Raw genomic sequence first — 13,988 nt, 5'->3', positions numbered from 1 at the left:
GACAGGGCCCCTCACAGGGTGGTGCCTCCAAATGAATACAACATTCTCAATGCAGTTTGACCAGAATGGGGCCAAGTCACACCTGCACCTCCCATAGTCCTAACCCCATTGGTTCTCTCAATGAGAAGCAGTATGGTATAGGAGAAGGAACCCTCTGACACTGTTTCTTTTTCTATAATAGGAGTTGGCAAACTGGCCCAAGGCTCAAATCTGGCTCTCCAAGTGTTTTTGTATGGCCCACAAGCTAAGCATGGGTTATACATTTTTAAATACTATTTTTAAACTTTAAATAACATTTTAAAAATATTTTTACATTATGAATAATACTTGAACATTTAAATTTAAATATTATTTTTAAAATGCAAAAGCCATGCTTTGATAGCCAGTGGGCTGAACTTGTTCTATGGGCCATAGTTTGCCAATTCCTGATCTATAATGTGGATCTAATACTTGTACCGCCAATCGCACAATGAGATAATGTGTAGAAAATGCTTTGTAACTACAGAGCACAGTCAAAATGTGAAGGACATAAGAAAAAGGAACACTATGGCATATGAATACTGGCACAGGGAACTCTCAGTGAGGAAAGGGCCTCTACCAATGTAGTTTAGGGTCTCAACGAACTGCTAAGCAGTAGGGCACCAGGCCATTTGGTATCCACCACAGCACTCGGCTGGTGTGTGTCAGATGCACTAGCACTTCTAGCTCACAACATCACACTGCTGGAACACAGCAAGCTCACGGCCTACTACAATCCCGAGATGTTTTCCACATGAACTGCTGCCATGCCGAGACCCCTAGTCCTATTCTCATGTAATGGATCTGTGAAACTGACATGCAGCACAGTAAAGGAGACAGGGGGTTGGCTTTAGAGTCAGAAGACCTGGGTTCAAGTTCCCCTGAAATATACACCAGCTGTGTGTCTACAGTATAGCAACTTAACCTCTGTGCTCTGGAAACCTTTTCAAGACTGCTGATCTGCATTCGTGGAGAAAACTTCTATATGGAAAAGTTCCTTCTAATGATGAAATCAAAGCTCTAAACCAAACCAATTATCCCAGTCTAAGTTTTATCTGACTTGTTTGGGCTCAGTTGGGATGATTAGTATTTCAGCCTTTCAAGATCCTTCCGATTCTACCATCTCTAATATTAACTACATGTTAAGAAGCATGAGAGAACACAACCATAGTATTAACATGCTAGCAGTGAGCAGACTTGGAGCCCACCACCTCAATTCCCCCAACTATAGCAGAGAGGAGACAACAGTCAGGCTAAATCAAGGATCTTCGAGGATGGGCACACTCACAAATTTAAAAAAATAAAACGGAATAAAGAGAAAGGAAAACTTGTCTTGGAGATCTGTTTGCTATATACCATATGCTGTGGTTATATTCAACTTGGCACTTTATTTTAGACTATCATTTATTGTTTTTTAGTGATTTCAGTGCTAATTTCTACATGTGTATATAGTCAAGTCTCTTTAAAAGGATCAAAATGTTCTTGGAAACAAAGATTGCACCATTAAGTTCTTTGTCATTAGCTGTCTCTCAGGTCCCAGCACGCCCCCCAAAATGAACCCTGTACTCATTACCTTCCCCAAAGGCTTTCCAGAATCTGTTTTTGCTCAAGCCACTTCTCTCGTCTGGAATGCCTTCCTCCAAACTCTTTGTCTTTTGAAGCCCTCTATGTCCATCCCAGTCTGCAAAGACATCATTGCTTCTGAATTCATGACACTGATTGCCTACATCAATCATCTGACAGATGTTTATTACCTTGGAACATGTCTTATACTGTGATTTAAATCTGATATTTTTATTTAAATTTTCATGTACTTATTATGCCTTGTCTTTCCAACTTGACTGGAGACTTCTTAAGGGTAAGGACCACACTAATATTTATTATGAAAGTGTCCTCCATACAGAAGGTGCTCAGTAAGTATCTGTTGACTGGCTGACAGGTACTCAATAAGGCACTTGTTAAATAAAAGGAATACTCTAGCAGGAAAAAAAATATTTGGAAGTAAGATAGGGAAAAGGGAGACAAAAAAAAAGGTTGATAATAAGGTGGCCTTACTGTATGGCATGAGGAGAGAGTAAAGAAATGTACAAAGCCAATAAATAACACATGTTAATAATCATACTTAACTGAGATTAAATGTGCATGGCTGAAATCAGTGGCAGCTGGAGAGCTTGGAATTTCTAAGATCATGATTATTTCACAATGTTCCTTCCATGTTGTTAGTAAACCTTGTAGTTTTATGAATCAGAATGTTCATTCAGTACTAGGACATACTCGAGTGGTTAGCAAAGGGTACTGGGAATTGGAAACTTTCTTCCAGATCCTGGATACCCTGCCAATTCTCTGTGTAAGCCTGGGTCTTAACGTGTGTGCAGTGCTTCAACGGTTGGTCAAACAGTGGTCTTTTCAGGCGCGCACACACAGAGGGTAGTCACCATCTGAATTTTTTAGACTAAAGTACAATTAATACAGTGTGAACCAGGGTAATGCAAGTCACTGAAGAACAAGGGTTTCTCTCATGTGAAGTTCAGGTAGCATTTTTCATAACCTTGAAAATCATGCAATTCAACAGCATATCATTATATTATTTTTCCCTATCAGATGGCCTCAAAGACTTAAAATTCCCTTCTTTAGATAACTGTGTGTTCATACAAGCCGTCTATCTAATTCTCCTTCCTTTTGCAGAAAAGTTTACACGCTAGCTGTGACAAGATGACAAGCACCTGAGATTCTGCTCCATTTTCTCTTTCAAAATGTTTTCCCATGCGTACAATTCAGTGAAAAGGGTTCCCTTAAAGAGTATCTTCTGTATGTGGTGTCTTCACAGCAGGAAGTATTTCCTGGAGGTGTGGAAATACCACTTTACCCTAGAAGTCTTCCTTCCCAGCTCAATCTTCAGCAGATTGGCCCAGATGAGGGCTCCCTATGTGTAGCCCTCCAAATCCTTTCTGTTCACAAGCAACCACGAGAAAACTACAAAGAAGAAAGAAGTGGCAATACAGCTGTTATTCTTTGGATACAAAAACAACATAGACATAGGTTAGTAGGGAGATCATAAAAAGTTAGAGTGATTTAAAGGAAAATCCTGTCTTTCTATTGGGTGAATTGTGAGAGAGGAGAAATAAAAAGGAACCAAGGAAGGACAGCAAGAAAGGAGAAAGAGAGGGAAGGAAAAATAGAAGGGCCCTATGTTGCTGATGGTTTTTAGGGGACAATGTCAGTTGGAGCAGTCAAACCATTAAGACAACCACCTTGAAACTTTTCAAAAGCAGGGATCGGTGGCTGGAGAGATTCTGGCTCCCTGCTATCTGTCTTGGCTATAATACTATAATATTTCTTGGGGCAAGGACAACAACTTTTAGTCTAATTTCATACAGTGTATGCATCATTTGTATGTAATGCTTGCATTCACTGAACATTTAATAAGGTGGCCAATAAATAAAAAACACTTTAGGTATAAAAGGAAAATGAAAACAATTCTTGCCTTCAAGGAGTTTATATCCTATAAGGGATACAACAAGAAATGAGTTAAGTAAATGTATGATGATTTGAGGAGGAAGACAGCTCTACTTAAAATCGATCAAAGTACAGGAAGATTCGAAAGATAGGAGGGGGCTAAGATGTAAAGTGCTTTGAAGGCAAGTATTTTGTACATGATCCTGGAGGCAACAGGAAGCCACTGCAGTTTATTTAAGATCTGTGCTTTAGGAAAATCACTTTGGTGACAGAATGGAGGATACATTGAAGTGGAGAGACTTATGGCAGACAGACCCACCAGCAGGCTATTGTAAGAATCCAGGAGCCAGGCGATAAAGGCCTGCACTTGAGTGGTGGCAATGTCAGAAGAGAGAAGGGGGCATATTCAAGGGATGTTGCAAAGGTGAGATCAACAGGCCTTGGATGTGTTTGGGGGTGGGGGGCGGAGTGTAAAAGAGAATAAGGAATCCATGATTACTCCTAGGTTGCTCTCTCCAGGAATAGGGAAGACAGGAAGGGGGAAGGGTTTAGGAACAAAGATAATGAATTCCATTTTGGATATATTGAGTTTAAGATGTCTTCTGGATATTCAGTTCAAAATATCTGAAAGGCAGCTAGAGATGCTAGAGTGTAGGTCAACATCGAGATGGGGCATTTGCAGAGAGATGACAATTAAATCCGCTGGAGCTAATGAGATCACCAAGTACTACAGAAGAAGAAAAGAAGAGGGGCCAGGACAGAACCAGAAGGGTTACCTACAGTTAAGAGAGCATTATCTGGAGGAGGATCCAGCAAAGGAAACAGAGAAGGAGTGGTCAGATAGGTAGGAAAAGAATCAGAGAGTGGTGGCCCAAAGACCTAGAGAGAAGAGGGTATCCAAAGAGAGAGTGATCAACAGTGTCAAAGGACTGCAGAGAGATCAAGAAAAATGAGGATTGAGAAAAGGACATTGGATTTGTCAGCAAGGGATCACTGCTTCCCATCAAAGATGTCTCCCTTAAAAGAATCTAAGGATTGAATCACAAGAGGCAGAAGTTATAAGGGAGAACGTTCCAGATAAGAAACCCACAATCACAATAACAGAGGGGGAGAAGATAGAATGCCAATTTCAAAGGATGGCAAACACAAATTCTAGGCCAGTTTGGCAGGAACATAGGAGGTGAGGTAAATAATGCCAAATAAGTCTGGAGCCAGGCTCTAAATGCGAAGGACTTCAAATGCCAAGTTAAGGAATTTGTACTTTATCAGAGAAGCAATAGGAAACCACAACAAACTTTACTGGAAGAGTGACACTGTCAGACCTGTGCTCTAGGATGATATTTTTGGCAACACCGGAATGAGGAGAGACAGAAAGAAAGAACCAGCAAATGAGGAGAGAAGGAAGATGGGGGGAGAATGAGGGAATGATTGATGGAGGAGGTTTCTGGAGGAGCCAAGACAGATGGACTTGGTCTTGACAAGAAGTGCCATCTCTTCCTCAGAAATAACAGCAGAGGAAGACACAATAAGGGATGACACAGAGAAGTTTTGAAGGAAGAAGAGACTGTCCAAAAAAGATAGCCTTTACTTTCTCTGTGAGGAAGTAAAGGTCTCTTGGTCAAAGGGAGAGGAGAGGAGTGGTACAAAATGCTTGAGGGCAGAAGATAAAATGTGAAATAGCCACTATGGGGACCATAACATAGAGTCAACTTGGAAAGTCTATGAAGATTACTGTGTAGCAGCAAGAGCCCAACTGAAATCAAATAATATAAATCTGTAGTGGACCCAGTCAGCATAGATGTGTAATTTCACCTAGTACTTTTTATCAACCTTCCAGAAGAAGTAGAGAAGGTGGATGGGGAGAGAAACCTAGGGTTGGGTTTGGCAAGGCATGGAGCCAAACAGAAGCTTAATCTAAATAACTGAAAACAACTATCATGTCTTCTCTTCTCCAAGCTAAACATTCTCAATGCCTTCAACTGATCCTCATACAGCACAAACTCAAGGCCCTCCACAATTCTGGCTACTCTCCTCTGGACACTTTCTAGACTATTAATGTTCTTCTCAAAGCTTAAGACCCAGAACTGAATATTTCAGATGGGATCTGACTACAGAAGAGCACAGTGGGACTATCAATTCCCCATGACTGAACACCGGGCCTCTCTTATGAATCCTGCAACAAAACACCTGCATCTTCTCCAGATGAACTGCTTCCTGGTACATCACCTTGTCCCTATAAGGCTGACTTTCAGAACCAAAGGGTAATACTTTACGTTTCTCCCCTATTAAACAGAGCCTATCAAGGTCTTTTTGAATCTTGATCCTGTCACCTAACATTAGATTTACGTCACCTCAAAGTTCAATAAGCCTTGATCAATGATCAAATGTTAAACAGCACAGGTCAAGCCCAGCACAGGGTTAACACCCATGGCGTTTCCCCAGAGAGGTCCTCACAAGAACAAATCTACTCTGGCTGCACCCCACTAAGCACCTTGTTCTTAATCTGCCTCAATGACGCATCTTCTAGCCCATGTCTCTACGGCATCCATGTTTTCCAAAAGAACAGCAGGAAGAAATCTGCCAAATACTTTACTGTCACGATAAAACCAAGGATGAGGAAGGAACAAGAATTAGTCGGCATTTGCTTAGGTCTCTCACCACTTGCAAATGGCCATGCCCAAAGGCAGAATACAAGCTTTCTCTGTTTGTACTAATAAGGATTTTTGCAAATAGGAAAAATTCAGTTCTCTGAAAACGGATTATCAAGAATCAGTGCAAACTGGTCTTGCCCCTCATCTGTATCCTGAATCATTTCAACATCCCAGGTATCTTCTCCAATCTATCATTTTGAGCAAAGACAAACTCGTGAGCCTGGCATGCAAATAGGATATAAACTTCTTAATGGGAGAGATGGTTTTGTTTATATCTTTGTAGTCTTAGGACCCAAAAAAGTACCATGTAAATAGGACATTTATTAATTAATAAATATTTCTTGAGTTGAATATTACTTAATCCTTATTCTAAAACTGGTGATTCCCATTCAATTTAAGAAAATTTGGGACAGCTATTAAAAGGTTATTCCCAAGGAAACAAGAAGGTACAAATTATTAGAAAAATCAAATCTTTATGTTTCTGTACAAAGAAAAACCTCCTTTGACCGATGTCTTAATGATGAAATGAAATAACAAAGAAAGCCATTTATCACAGGTAAGGCCTGGGCAGAGTAAGAATTGGAAAGAAGGCAAGTCAAGAGAAGAATGAATTGATTCATCCTTCTCCTTCAGCACCAGACCACCTTCTTACCCTGAAGTACTCAATAATTCTGTTTCATCTCTTTTTCTTATCACTGGCTCATGCCAGAGCTGGATTCCTAAGAACATCCTGAAACAACTGTCAGTGTAAATTATCATATGCTACAACTCACCTGTCCCATTGGCCAAGCCACTATGGTTCTGACTCTTGGCTGGTTGCCGGTGCCGATTCCTGCTATTGGGGCTCTGTTCAACATTTGCTGTGGCTCTGGTTGGTCCTACAGGATGTCTGTGTGTCCTTGGGAATCAAAGTATAAAAGAGATGTGAGCCATTATGAGAAAGAGGCATCTGCCATTGGAAGAAACTGTTTTCTTTTCCGTACCCCATTTATTGTAACCATGTGCTTTTATCAAAGGCCTTTTAAATCAAGACCCCCGGTGACCCCTGCAGACTATTAAGACAACCCACAAAAGGAGACACAGAAGAGTTTCTTTATCAATCAAAATATTGGTTAGATCTATATAGATATATATATTTCAAGTCCTTTGCTTCAATTGCCAAAACGAGAGTTAATTATTCCCTTGACCAAAAGTCATATATATCCTAGAACACAACATGATGTTGGATGGGCCAGCTGTTAATCCTAGCTGACCTAGAGGCTGTATAAAGATCTCCGTTCTCCAACTTCTAGGTCTCTCACGCTGGTGGTGGAAGAAGGAGCACAAAGCTAGGGGCTAATCAATTATCCATCAATAGACACATTATCTCCCTGTATGTGCTTTTTAACAGATAGGAAGCCAAAGGGCTATGAGAAGTAAATGCTGTAAGACCAAATCTACATTTAGTACAGAAATATTGACTAAAAGAACTTTAACAACTTGTCCCAGGAAATAGGGAGAAACAGTCCTCTGTCCTAAAGAAAACAGAAGGATCTGTCAGTAAAATCCCTCAGAGAAGACGGAACAATTAGGCTGTACCATTTCTAGCTGTCCTACATGCATGCGCTGAGAACATCCAACCTCACGGTTCAATTGTCTTACAGAGCATCTGAACTGACTTCCTTCAGGGTATTTACTTTCTATATTGAGATGTTTTATAAATACGTCTTGGTGACAAAGACCCCCATTTTCCAGATTCAGAGGATGGCCTGCTTGCCCCCTCTGACAAGATGAGCCCACAATGGAGTTGTTGGCTGAACTCAAATCTTAGCCCAGCACATAAAACTGTTTCAAATAAAGTTATCGACCCAAGTTTCTCTGAGAAGAGGACCCTCAACTGGGAGTACAAACAAGCGACAGCTGACAACTACTGGTGAAACCTGGGATTTGTTTTTAATTAGGGAGAAGGTATAAAAAAGGAACTGAATATCATCATATGAACCACCTTCTTTAATGAGAATACCATGAAGAAATAGGGTTTCTTGGCCTAGAGTTGAGCAGAAGAATGTCCTGAATGCTTACAAAAGACAAGACTGTTGAAAATGGGAAAGGCGGATGTCTGATCTGTGGAAATAAAAGTTTAATGTGGACTTTTTTAAACTCAATTTCCTAAATTCCATATGTCAAAGCTGCCAAAGGACCTCAGTCAAACAAAATAAAAATCTTCAAGTCCCTCTCTGCCCTCACGGGAAGAAATGTTTAACATCACTGAGCCTTTTAGCACACCTTCAGCCAGGCGCAAACATTGCGAGCAGGGCGACCCAGACGGCATTCCAAAATGAAAGCTTTGTCTTTAACATCTACAGTAGAGTGGGGGGAGGGGATGGCTGGGGGAGACCAAGTTAGTCGCTACCAGGTTTGTTCCAGCCAAGAATCCCCTTAAAAGGGCAAAACCCTCTCCAATTATTCATCCTGTGTGCAGCCCTCAGAAAAAGGCTGAGAGGGCTTGAGCACAGAAGAGCTGCTGAGGCAACAGAGAGTCTGCCCCATCAGCCCTGTCACACCCACGGGCTTGGACAAGCCTATAATTACTTCCAGTACTGGACTCCTTGTCCCCTACCAGGGCATGACAACTGGGTGGGGTCCATTACCATCCTCACTCCCTGACTCTTCTCCCTTCCACGAAAGGGTGTGTGGTCAAAGGCAAGAGAGAAGAGTTTAAGAAGCATTTAACCACTAATGACAGCAGCTTAGCCTCCACAGTATAATGGAGGAGGGCCTGCATTATTCTCCTCTCCTCCCTACCCCCTCCACCCTTGCCCCCACCCCCCCCAAGAAAACCAAAAGCAGCTGGGACCATTTTGGATAGATCACAGCCTCACCCCTGTACCCCTCCCCAGATTCCTTCCTTCCCCTAAATCTGAGGTTTCTAACTTTTTACTCCAATATTAAATTTAAAATAAAACAACCAGAAGAAAATAACTAGAGAGTTGGGAAGAATGTTCTGTTTAGCTCAGCTTCCTTCACTAAAGACTTTGATCAAACCTTAACGATGGAGCTCTATCTTGATTAGAACCTGGCCTCAATGCTGAAACCATCACAGCCCACACACACAAAAAAGCATCACAGCAAACTGCAGTGGTGGGTTTGGGGATGAGCTAGGCTTTCATCACAGACAACTGAATGTAGACTCTGCCAGCAACCTCAAACCTGGCTTGATCCCCCATTTTGGAGTGGGAGAAAAGTTATTTAGTCTCCTTGGCAACCCAGGACCAGTCTGAATATCGATATCCAACTCAGCCAAATCCCATATGTAGTCAGTACTGTCTCTGGCCACAAGAACTCAAGCTCACTTTGCAGAGTGCCCAGATCTGAAATCGGAATTCTGATCCCTAAACAGAGGCAGACATTTTCCTATCTAAAGTCCTTCTCTTTAAAAAATGCTGATTTCATAATCAAGACAGTTACTCTCATCCAGTGGTCCCTCAGCTATCTCAGTGGGTCAACTGTAGATGAAGAGAATGCCAAGAGAGGCAACAAATGAATATGACAAAGTCAAGGATGATCAGACAACTACGAAGTTTATTCATTTACTCAGGTAAAAGATGGTGGAAATGGAAAAACCAACCAAAAAGCTTTTGTTGTTGTTGTTCAGTTGTATCCATCTCTTTGTGATCCCAGGGACCACAGCACACTGGCCCTTTTATTCTCCACTATCTCTCAAAGCCTATCCAAGCTCATGTTCACTTTTTCCATGCTACTATTATCCATCTCATTCTCTGCCATCCCTTTTCCTTTTATCTTCAATCTTTCCCAACATCAGAGTTTTGTTGTTTTTTTTTTCAGTAAGTCCCATCTTCTCATTATGTGGCCAAAGTATTTAAGCTTCAGCTTCAGTAACTGACCTTCCAGTGAATAGTCTGAATTAATTTCTTTAAGTATTGACTGACTGGATCTCCTCGCTGTCCAAGGGACTCTCAAAAGTCTTCTCCAGAACCACAATTCAAAAGTGTCAATACTACAGCACTCACCTTTCCTTATAGTGCAAGTCTCACAGCCATCCATTGCTATTGGAAAAACCATAGCTTTGACTTTATGGACCTCTGTCAACAAGGCGATGTCTGCTTTTTAGCATGCTATCCAGGTCTGCCATAGCTTTCTTTCTAAGGAGCAGGCATCTTTTAATTTCATGGCTGCAGTCGGCATCTGCAGTGATCTTGGAACCCAAGACTATAAAATCTGACACTGCCACCATTTCTTCTACCTCTATTTGCCAGAAGTGATGAGACCAGCTACCAAGATCTTAGTTTTTTGGATGTTAAGCTTCACATTTACTATATGCTAAGTGCTGTGGTGAATCCCTAATAACAAATCTAGTGCTATCAGGATTTGGACGACAACGTGAGGTGCGCTGGATTTGGGGTTTTGAATACGCCTTCTGCTACCCATAACCTTCTTGATTCTGAACAAGTCACTTACCCCTCCGGGCCTTGATTCTCTCCATCTATGAAATGAGAGGGTTGGCATAGATCACATCTATTTCCTCCTGGAAATAACCTTAAGAGGTTCAACCCCCTCGTTTATAGACAAGAAAACTTGTCTGAGGGGTCTAAGAGGGAAGTCCCAAAGTTGCCCAGCATCATAAAGTCTCCCCTAACCTGCTCAGTCTTTGATCCAATAATATCTGCAGAAGACAGAACTAACGCTGATTCTGTGCCTCCATTCAAAATATGCCCAACACAGAAGCTAAAACTCTCAAAGACACACAAAAGTTGCCCAAATCCCACTTGTCCTATAATCATAAACCTCTAACTGACCAGTCAGTCCCAAAGAGTTATTAGGCCCAAATGATCTGGCTGCGCTCTCAAGTCCTGCCTCTCTCTCTCTCCTACAAGTCCTCTTAACTGTGCATTGTCTTTTAATAGCAGCATGGAAACAAATTTCAGTGGGGCCAAGCCAAGTTCCAGAAAGACAGGCCCAGAGGGAAAAGAGGCACTTAAAATAGAAGCAAGGAAAAAATGGGAAGTGGGGACAGAAGATACCACTTCTTCCATGCAGAGAAGTAAAAATGCAAGAGAGGGTCCCATTCCTCCCCATACCAAGCTCACCAGTAAAGTGCAGGTTGGACATGGGCTGGGGACGGCAAGGTGGGGGGGGGGGGGGAATGAGAGGAAAAAAGAGCAATCCAGAGTTAAATTAGGCCCATTCCAGACATCCCAGTCATAATTTATGACTCCTTTCCACACCCTGACTCTAGACTGCCAACCTCACAAATGACAGACAAGGTAAAAATAAATGTTTGTCCAGCCCACTGGCAAGTTTCAGGAAGACAAAGGATGCAGCTTTCTGGCTCCAATCAGGGCTGTAGAGCAATCATATCTGGCAAGGCTGATTTCCAGAACCAAAAAACTCAGCTTCAAAGTCACACAAAACCTAAGCCAGCAACACTGACACTGCATAAGAATGAGCCAACCTCTCCACCAGCCTTGGGAAAAGGGCCAGGCAAGATAGCCCCAGTTCAGGGAAAAATAGATTCACTACTTCAGTTCTAGCCCTAAGCCCATGAGAACAAGTCTCAATAGTAAATGGCTTGGAGATATCTTGAACAGAGAGAGCAGCACATTCTGTGACTCATGATTTGCTTCCATCCCAAACAAAACGCCAAGGTGTGCTGTGCCCTCTAGACTCCTACCAGGGCCCCCAAGAGAGGCAGCTCTGGGAGCCAGCCCTGACTGGGTTGTAGCAGATTTCTATACAAGCTCTACGAAGGAACTGTGTACAACTGAAGCAGAAAAGTAAAAGAGGCAAAAAGAGGCAGAGACTGAAAACAGCTCATAGACTTATGATGACCATACAGACTGAGGAAAAAGGCTTAGAGAAGCATTGCAAATCCCCAACTTAGACAACCATCAAATGTTATGTTTCCACACCTAAAGCCCCAGAAGATAATGTCATTCAAAGACAAGAAAAGGGAAAGGGAAGGGGTAAGAGACAAGAGGGTGATGAGCCCAGCACTCAAAAGGCTTCCCACACTTACTAGATGTGTGACCCTGGGCAAGTCACTCTATTTGCTCCAGTTTCCTACCTCAAAGGGTTGTTGTGAGGATAAAATGAGATAATATTTTGGGGGAAAAAACCACTTATCACAATGCCTGGCACATAGTAGGTATTGTGTAAACATTGATTCTCTCCTCCTTCCCCATTCTCACATCATTTTCCCCCATCAATTAAAGCAATGCATAAGCAGATGGTACAAAAAATAGAGAAATGTTTTATGTGAAGACTGAATGATGGAACATACACATAACCCAAAGATCTGATTCTGTTATGGATTTGCTGGGTGCTAATTCTTTGAAGTAAGGGCAGCCTCCACCTCAGCCTAGCCCTGAAGCCTGCCAGGAGGCAAAGCTCTGCTACACAAACAATGCTACATCTTGAGAGCATCTCTACCTCCCCAGTTTGAACATCACTCCCCCATGCAGCAGCAAACGGGAGAAGCAGTAAAGTCTCTGAGACTTCTGCCCCGTTCATCCCTTGCAGCCCCACACGAGGCAGTATCCAGGCCAGTGCTGTCCATAAACAGGAATCAGGCCTACTACGTGCCAGGATCTGCACTAAACACTTTCCTACAAATATTCTCTCATGGGATCCTCACAACAATCCTAAGCTTTTGTTAGCTCCATTTTACAGGTGAAGAAACCGAAGCAAACAGAGACTTAAGTGACTTGTCCAGGGTCACACACCTAGTAAGTGTCTGAGGTCAAATTTGAACTCGGATCTTCATGACTCCAGGCCCTGCTATTTGGGACTCTATTCGCTGAGCCATCAGCTGCCTCTAAGTAGAGACAAAGAGAAAAGCAGAAGAGCACTGAGAAGCCGCAGAGACACCGGGTAAGGAAGGAGATACAAATGCTAAATGTTATCTAGACCAGAGGTGTCACACACAGCCTCAACCATCCCGAATGCAGTCTGAACCAGATTAAAATGTAATTGGAAATACTGAACGAAATAAATAAAATTACAATAAAACAGAGATAACATACATTTTAAACTGACGCCAGTCTATAACTTTAGGGTTTGGATCCATGGCCCCTATTCCTGTCTCAGTTTGACACTTCTGGTCTGCTGGTCTAGGCCATTACATGCCAAGCCCAGGAGTAGGTAAAATGGGAGAGGGCAGTCCCCTAGAACACTAAACTTGGGAGGGGAGTGAAAGAAGGGAAATATGCAAAAACAGAATTTTTAGAAAACTTTTTAAGAGTGAACACATTTCTAATCCTGAGTCCCATACTCCCCAGAACATGTCTTTATTTTGTGATAGGGCACAGCATGTGTTAGGGTAAGAGTTCAGAACCTCTAGCAGCCAAGGGTGGGAAAGAGCCTGGTTTTCAAAACTTTCAGTGGGCCCCCAAAAATGCTTCATCCTGGTTTTCAGATGCCTCTCCAGGGAAATTCAGCAACACTAAGGCCCCCAGGAGCCTAAATGGGGCCACACAGAATCTTAAGTAGGCCCCTAAACCCAGGGCCTACTTATGAAAGGCACAGCAGCTAAAGGGACCAGAGTGTCAGCCAACTGAATCAGTGCCGCCCCCCTGCCAAGGAGTTTCTGAAGCACTGCTGGTTCTGCAGCCTCTCCTACTGTTTTCTTGCCCCCAAAACCACAAAGGTCAGAATCAATGCTATATTTAGAGCAAAAGGGACAAATGTATGTCTCCCAGGAGAGCAAGTCCTGCCCTCATGTATCATTATTCCTTACTATCAAAGTCCAGGGAAGAAAATCACCACCCAGAAGTCTTTCCACCCACACCCACATATTAAAGTGGCCAGAGTTCATCTACAAATACAATGGAATTCTGTTTGGCATCATGATTTGTTAGCTATGCT

The 13,988-nt window shown here is 42.4% G+C and overlaps 1 protein-coding gene across 2 annotated transcripts in view; it reads right to left on the bottom strand.

The window, feature by feature from the left end:
• WWP2 (WW domain containing E3 ubiquitin protein ligase 2) overlaps positions 1 to 13,988 on the bottom strand; it is a 127,210-nt gene that overhangs the window by 64,041 nt on the left and 49,181 nt on the right. For both annotated transcript variants that reach the window (XM_036750360.1, XM_036750361.1), the window contains exon 7: positions 6,899 to 7,023. In XM_036750360.1, coding sequence (XP_036606255.1) covers positions 6,899 to 7,023 — 125 coding nt within the window. The remainder of the gene's footprint in view (positions 1 to 6,898; positions 7,024 to 13,988) is intronic.

Source organism: Trichosurus vulpecula, chromosome 3 (assembly GCF_011100635.1).
Source record: "Trichosurus vulpecula isolate mTriVul1 chromosome 3, mTriVul1.pri, whole genome shotgun sequence".
NCBI classification, from domain to species: domain Eukaryota; kingdom Metazoa; phylum Chordata; class Mammalia; order Diprotodontia; family Phalangeridae; genus Trichosurus; species Trichosurus vulpecula.
The sequence above is the reverse complement of the archived record's forward strand: the minus strand, read 5'-3'. Positions and strand labels throughout refer to the sequence as shown.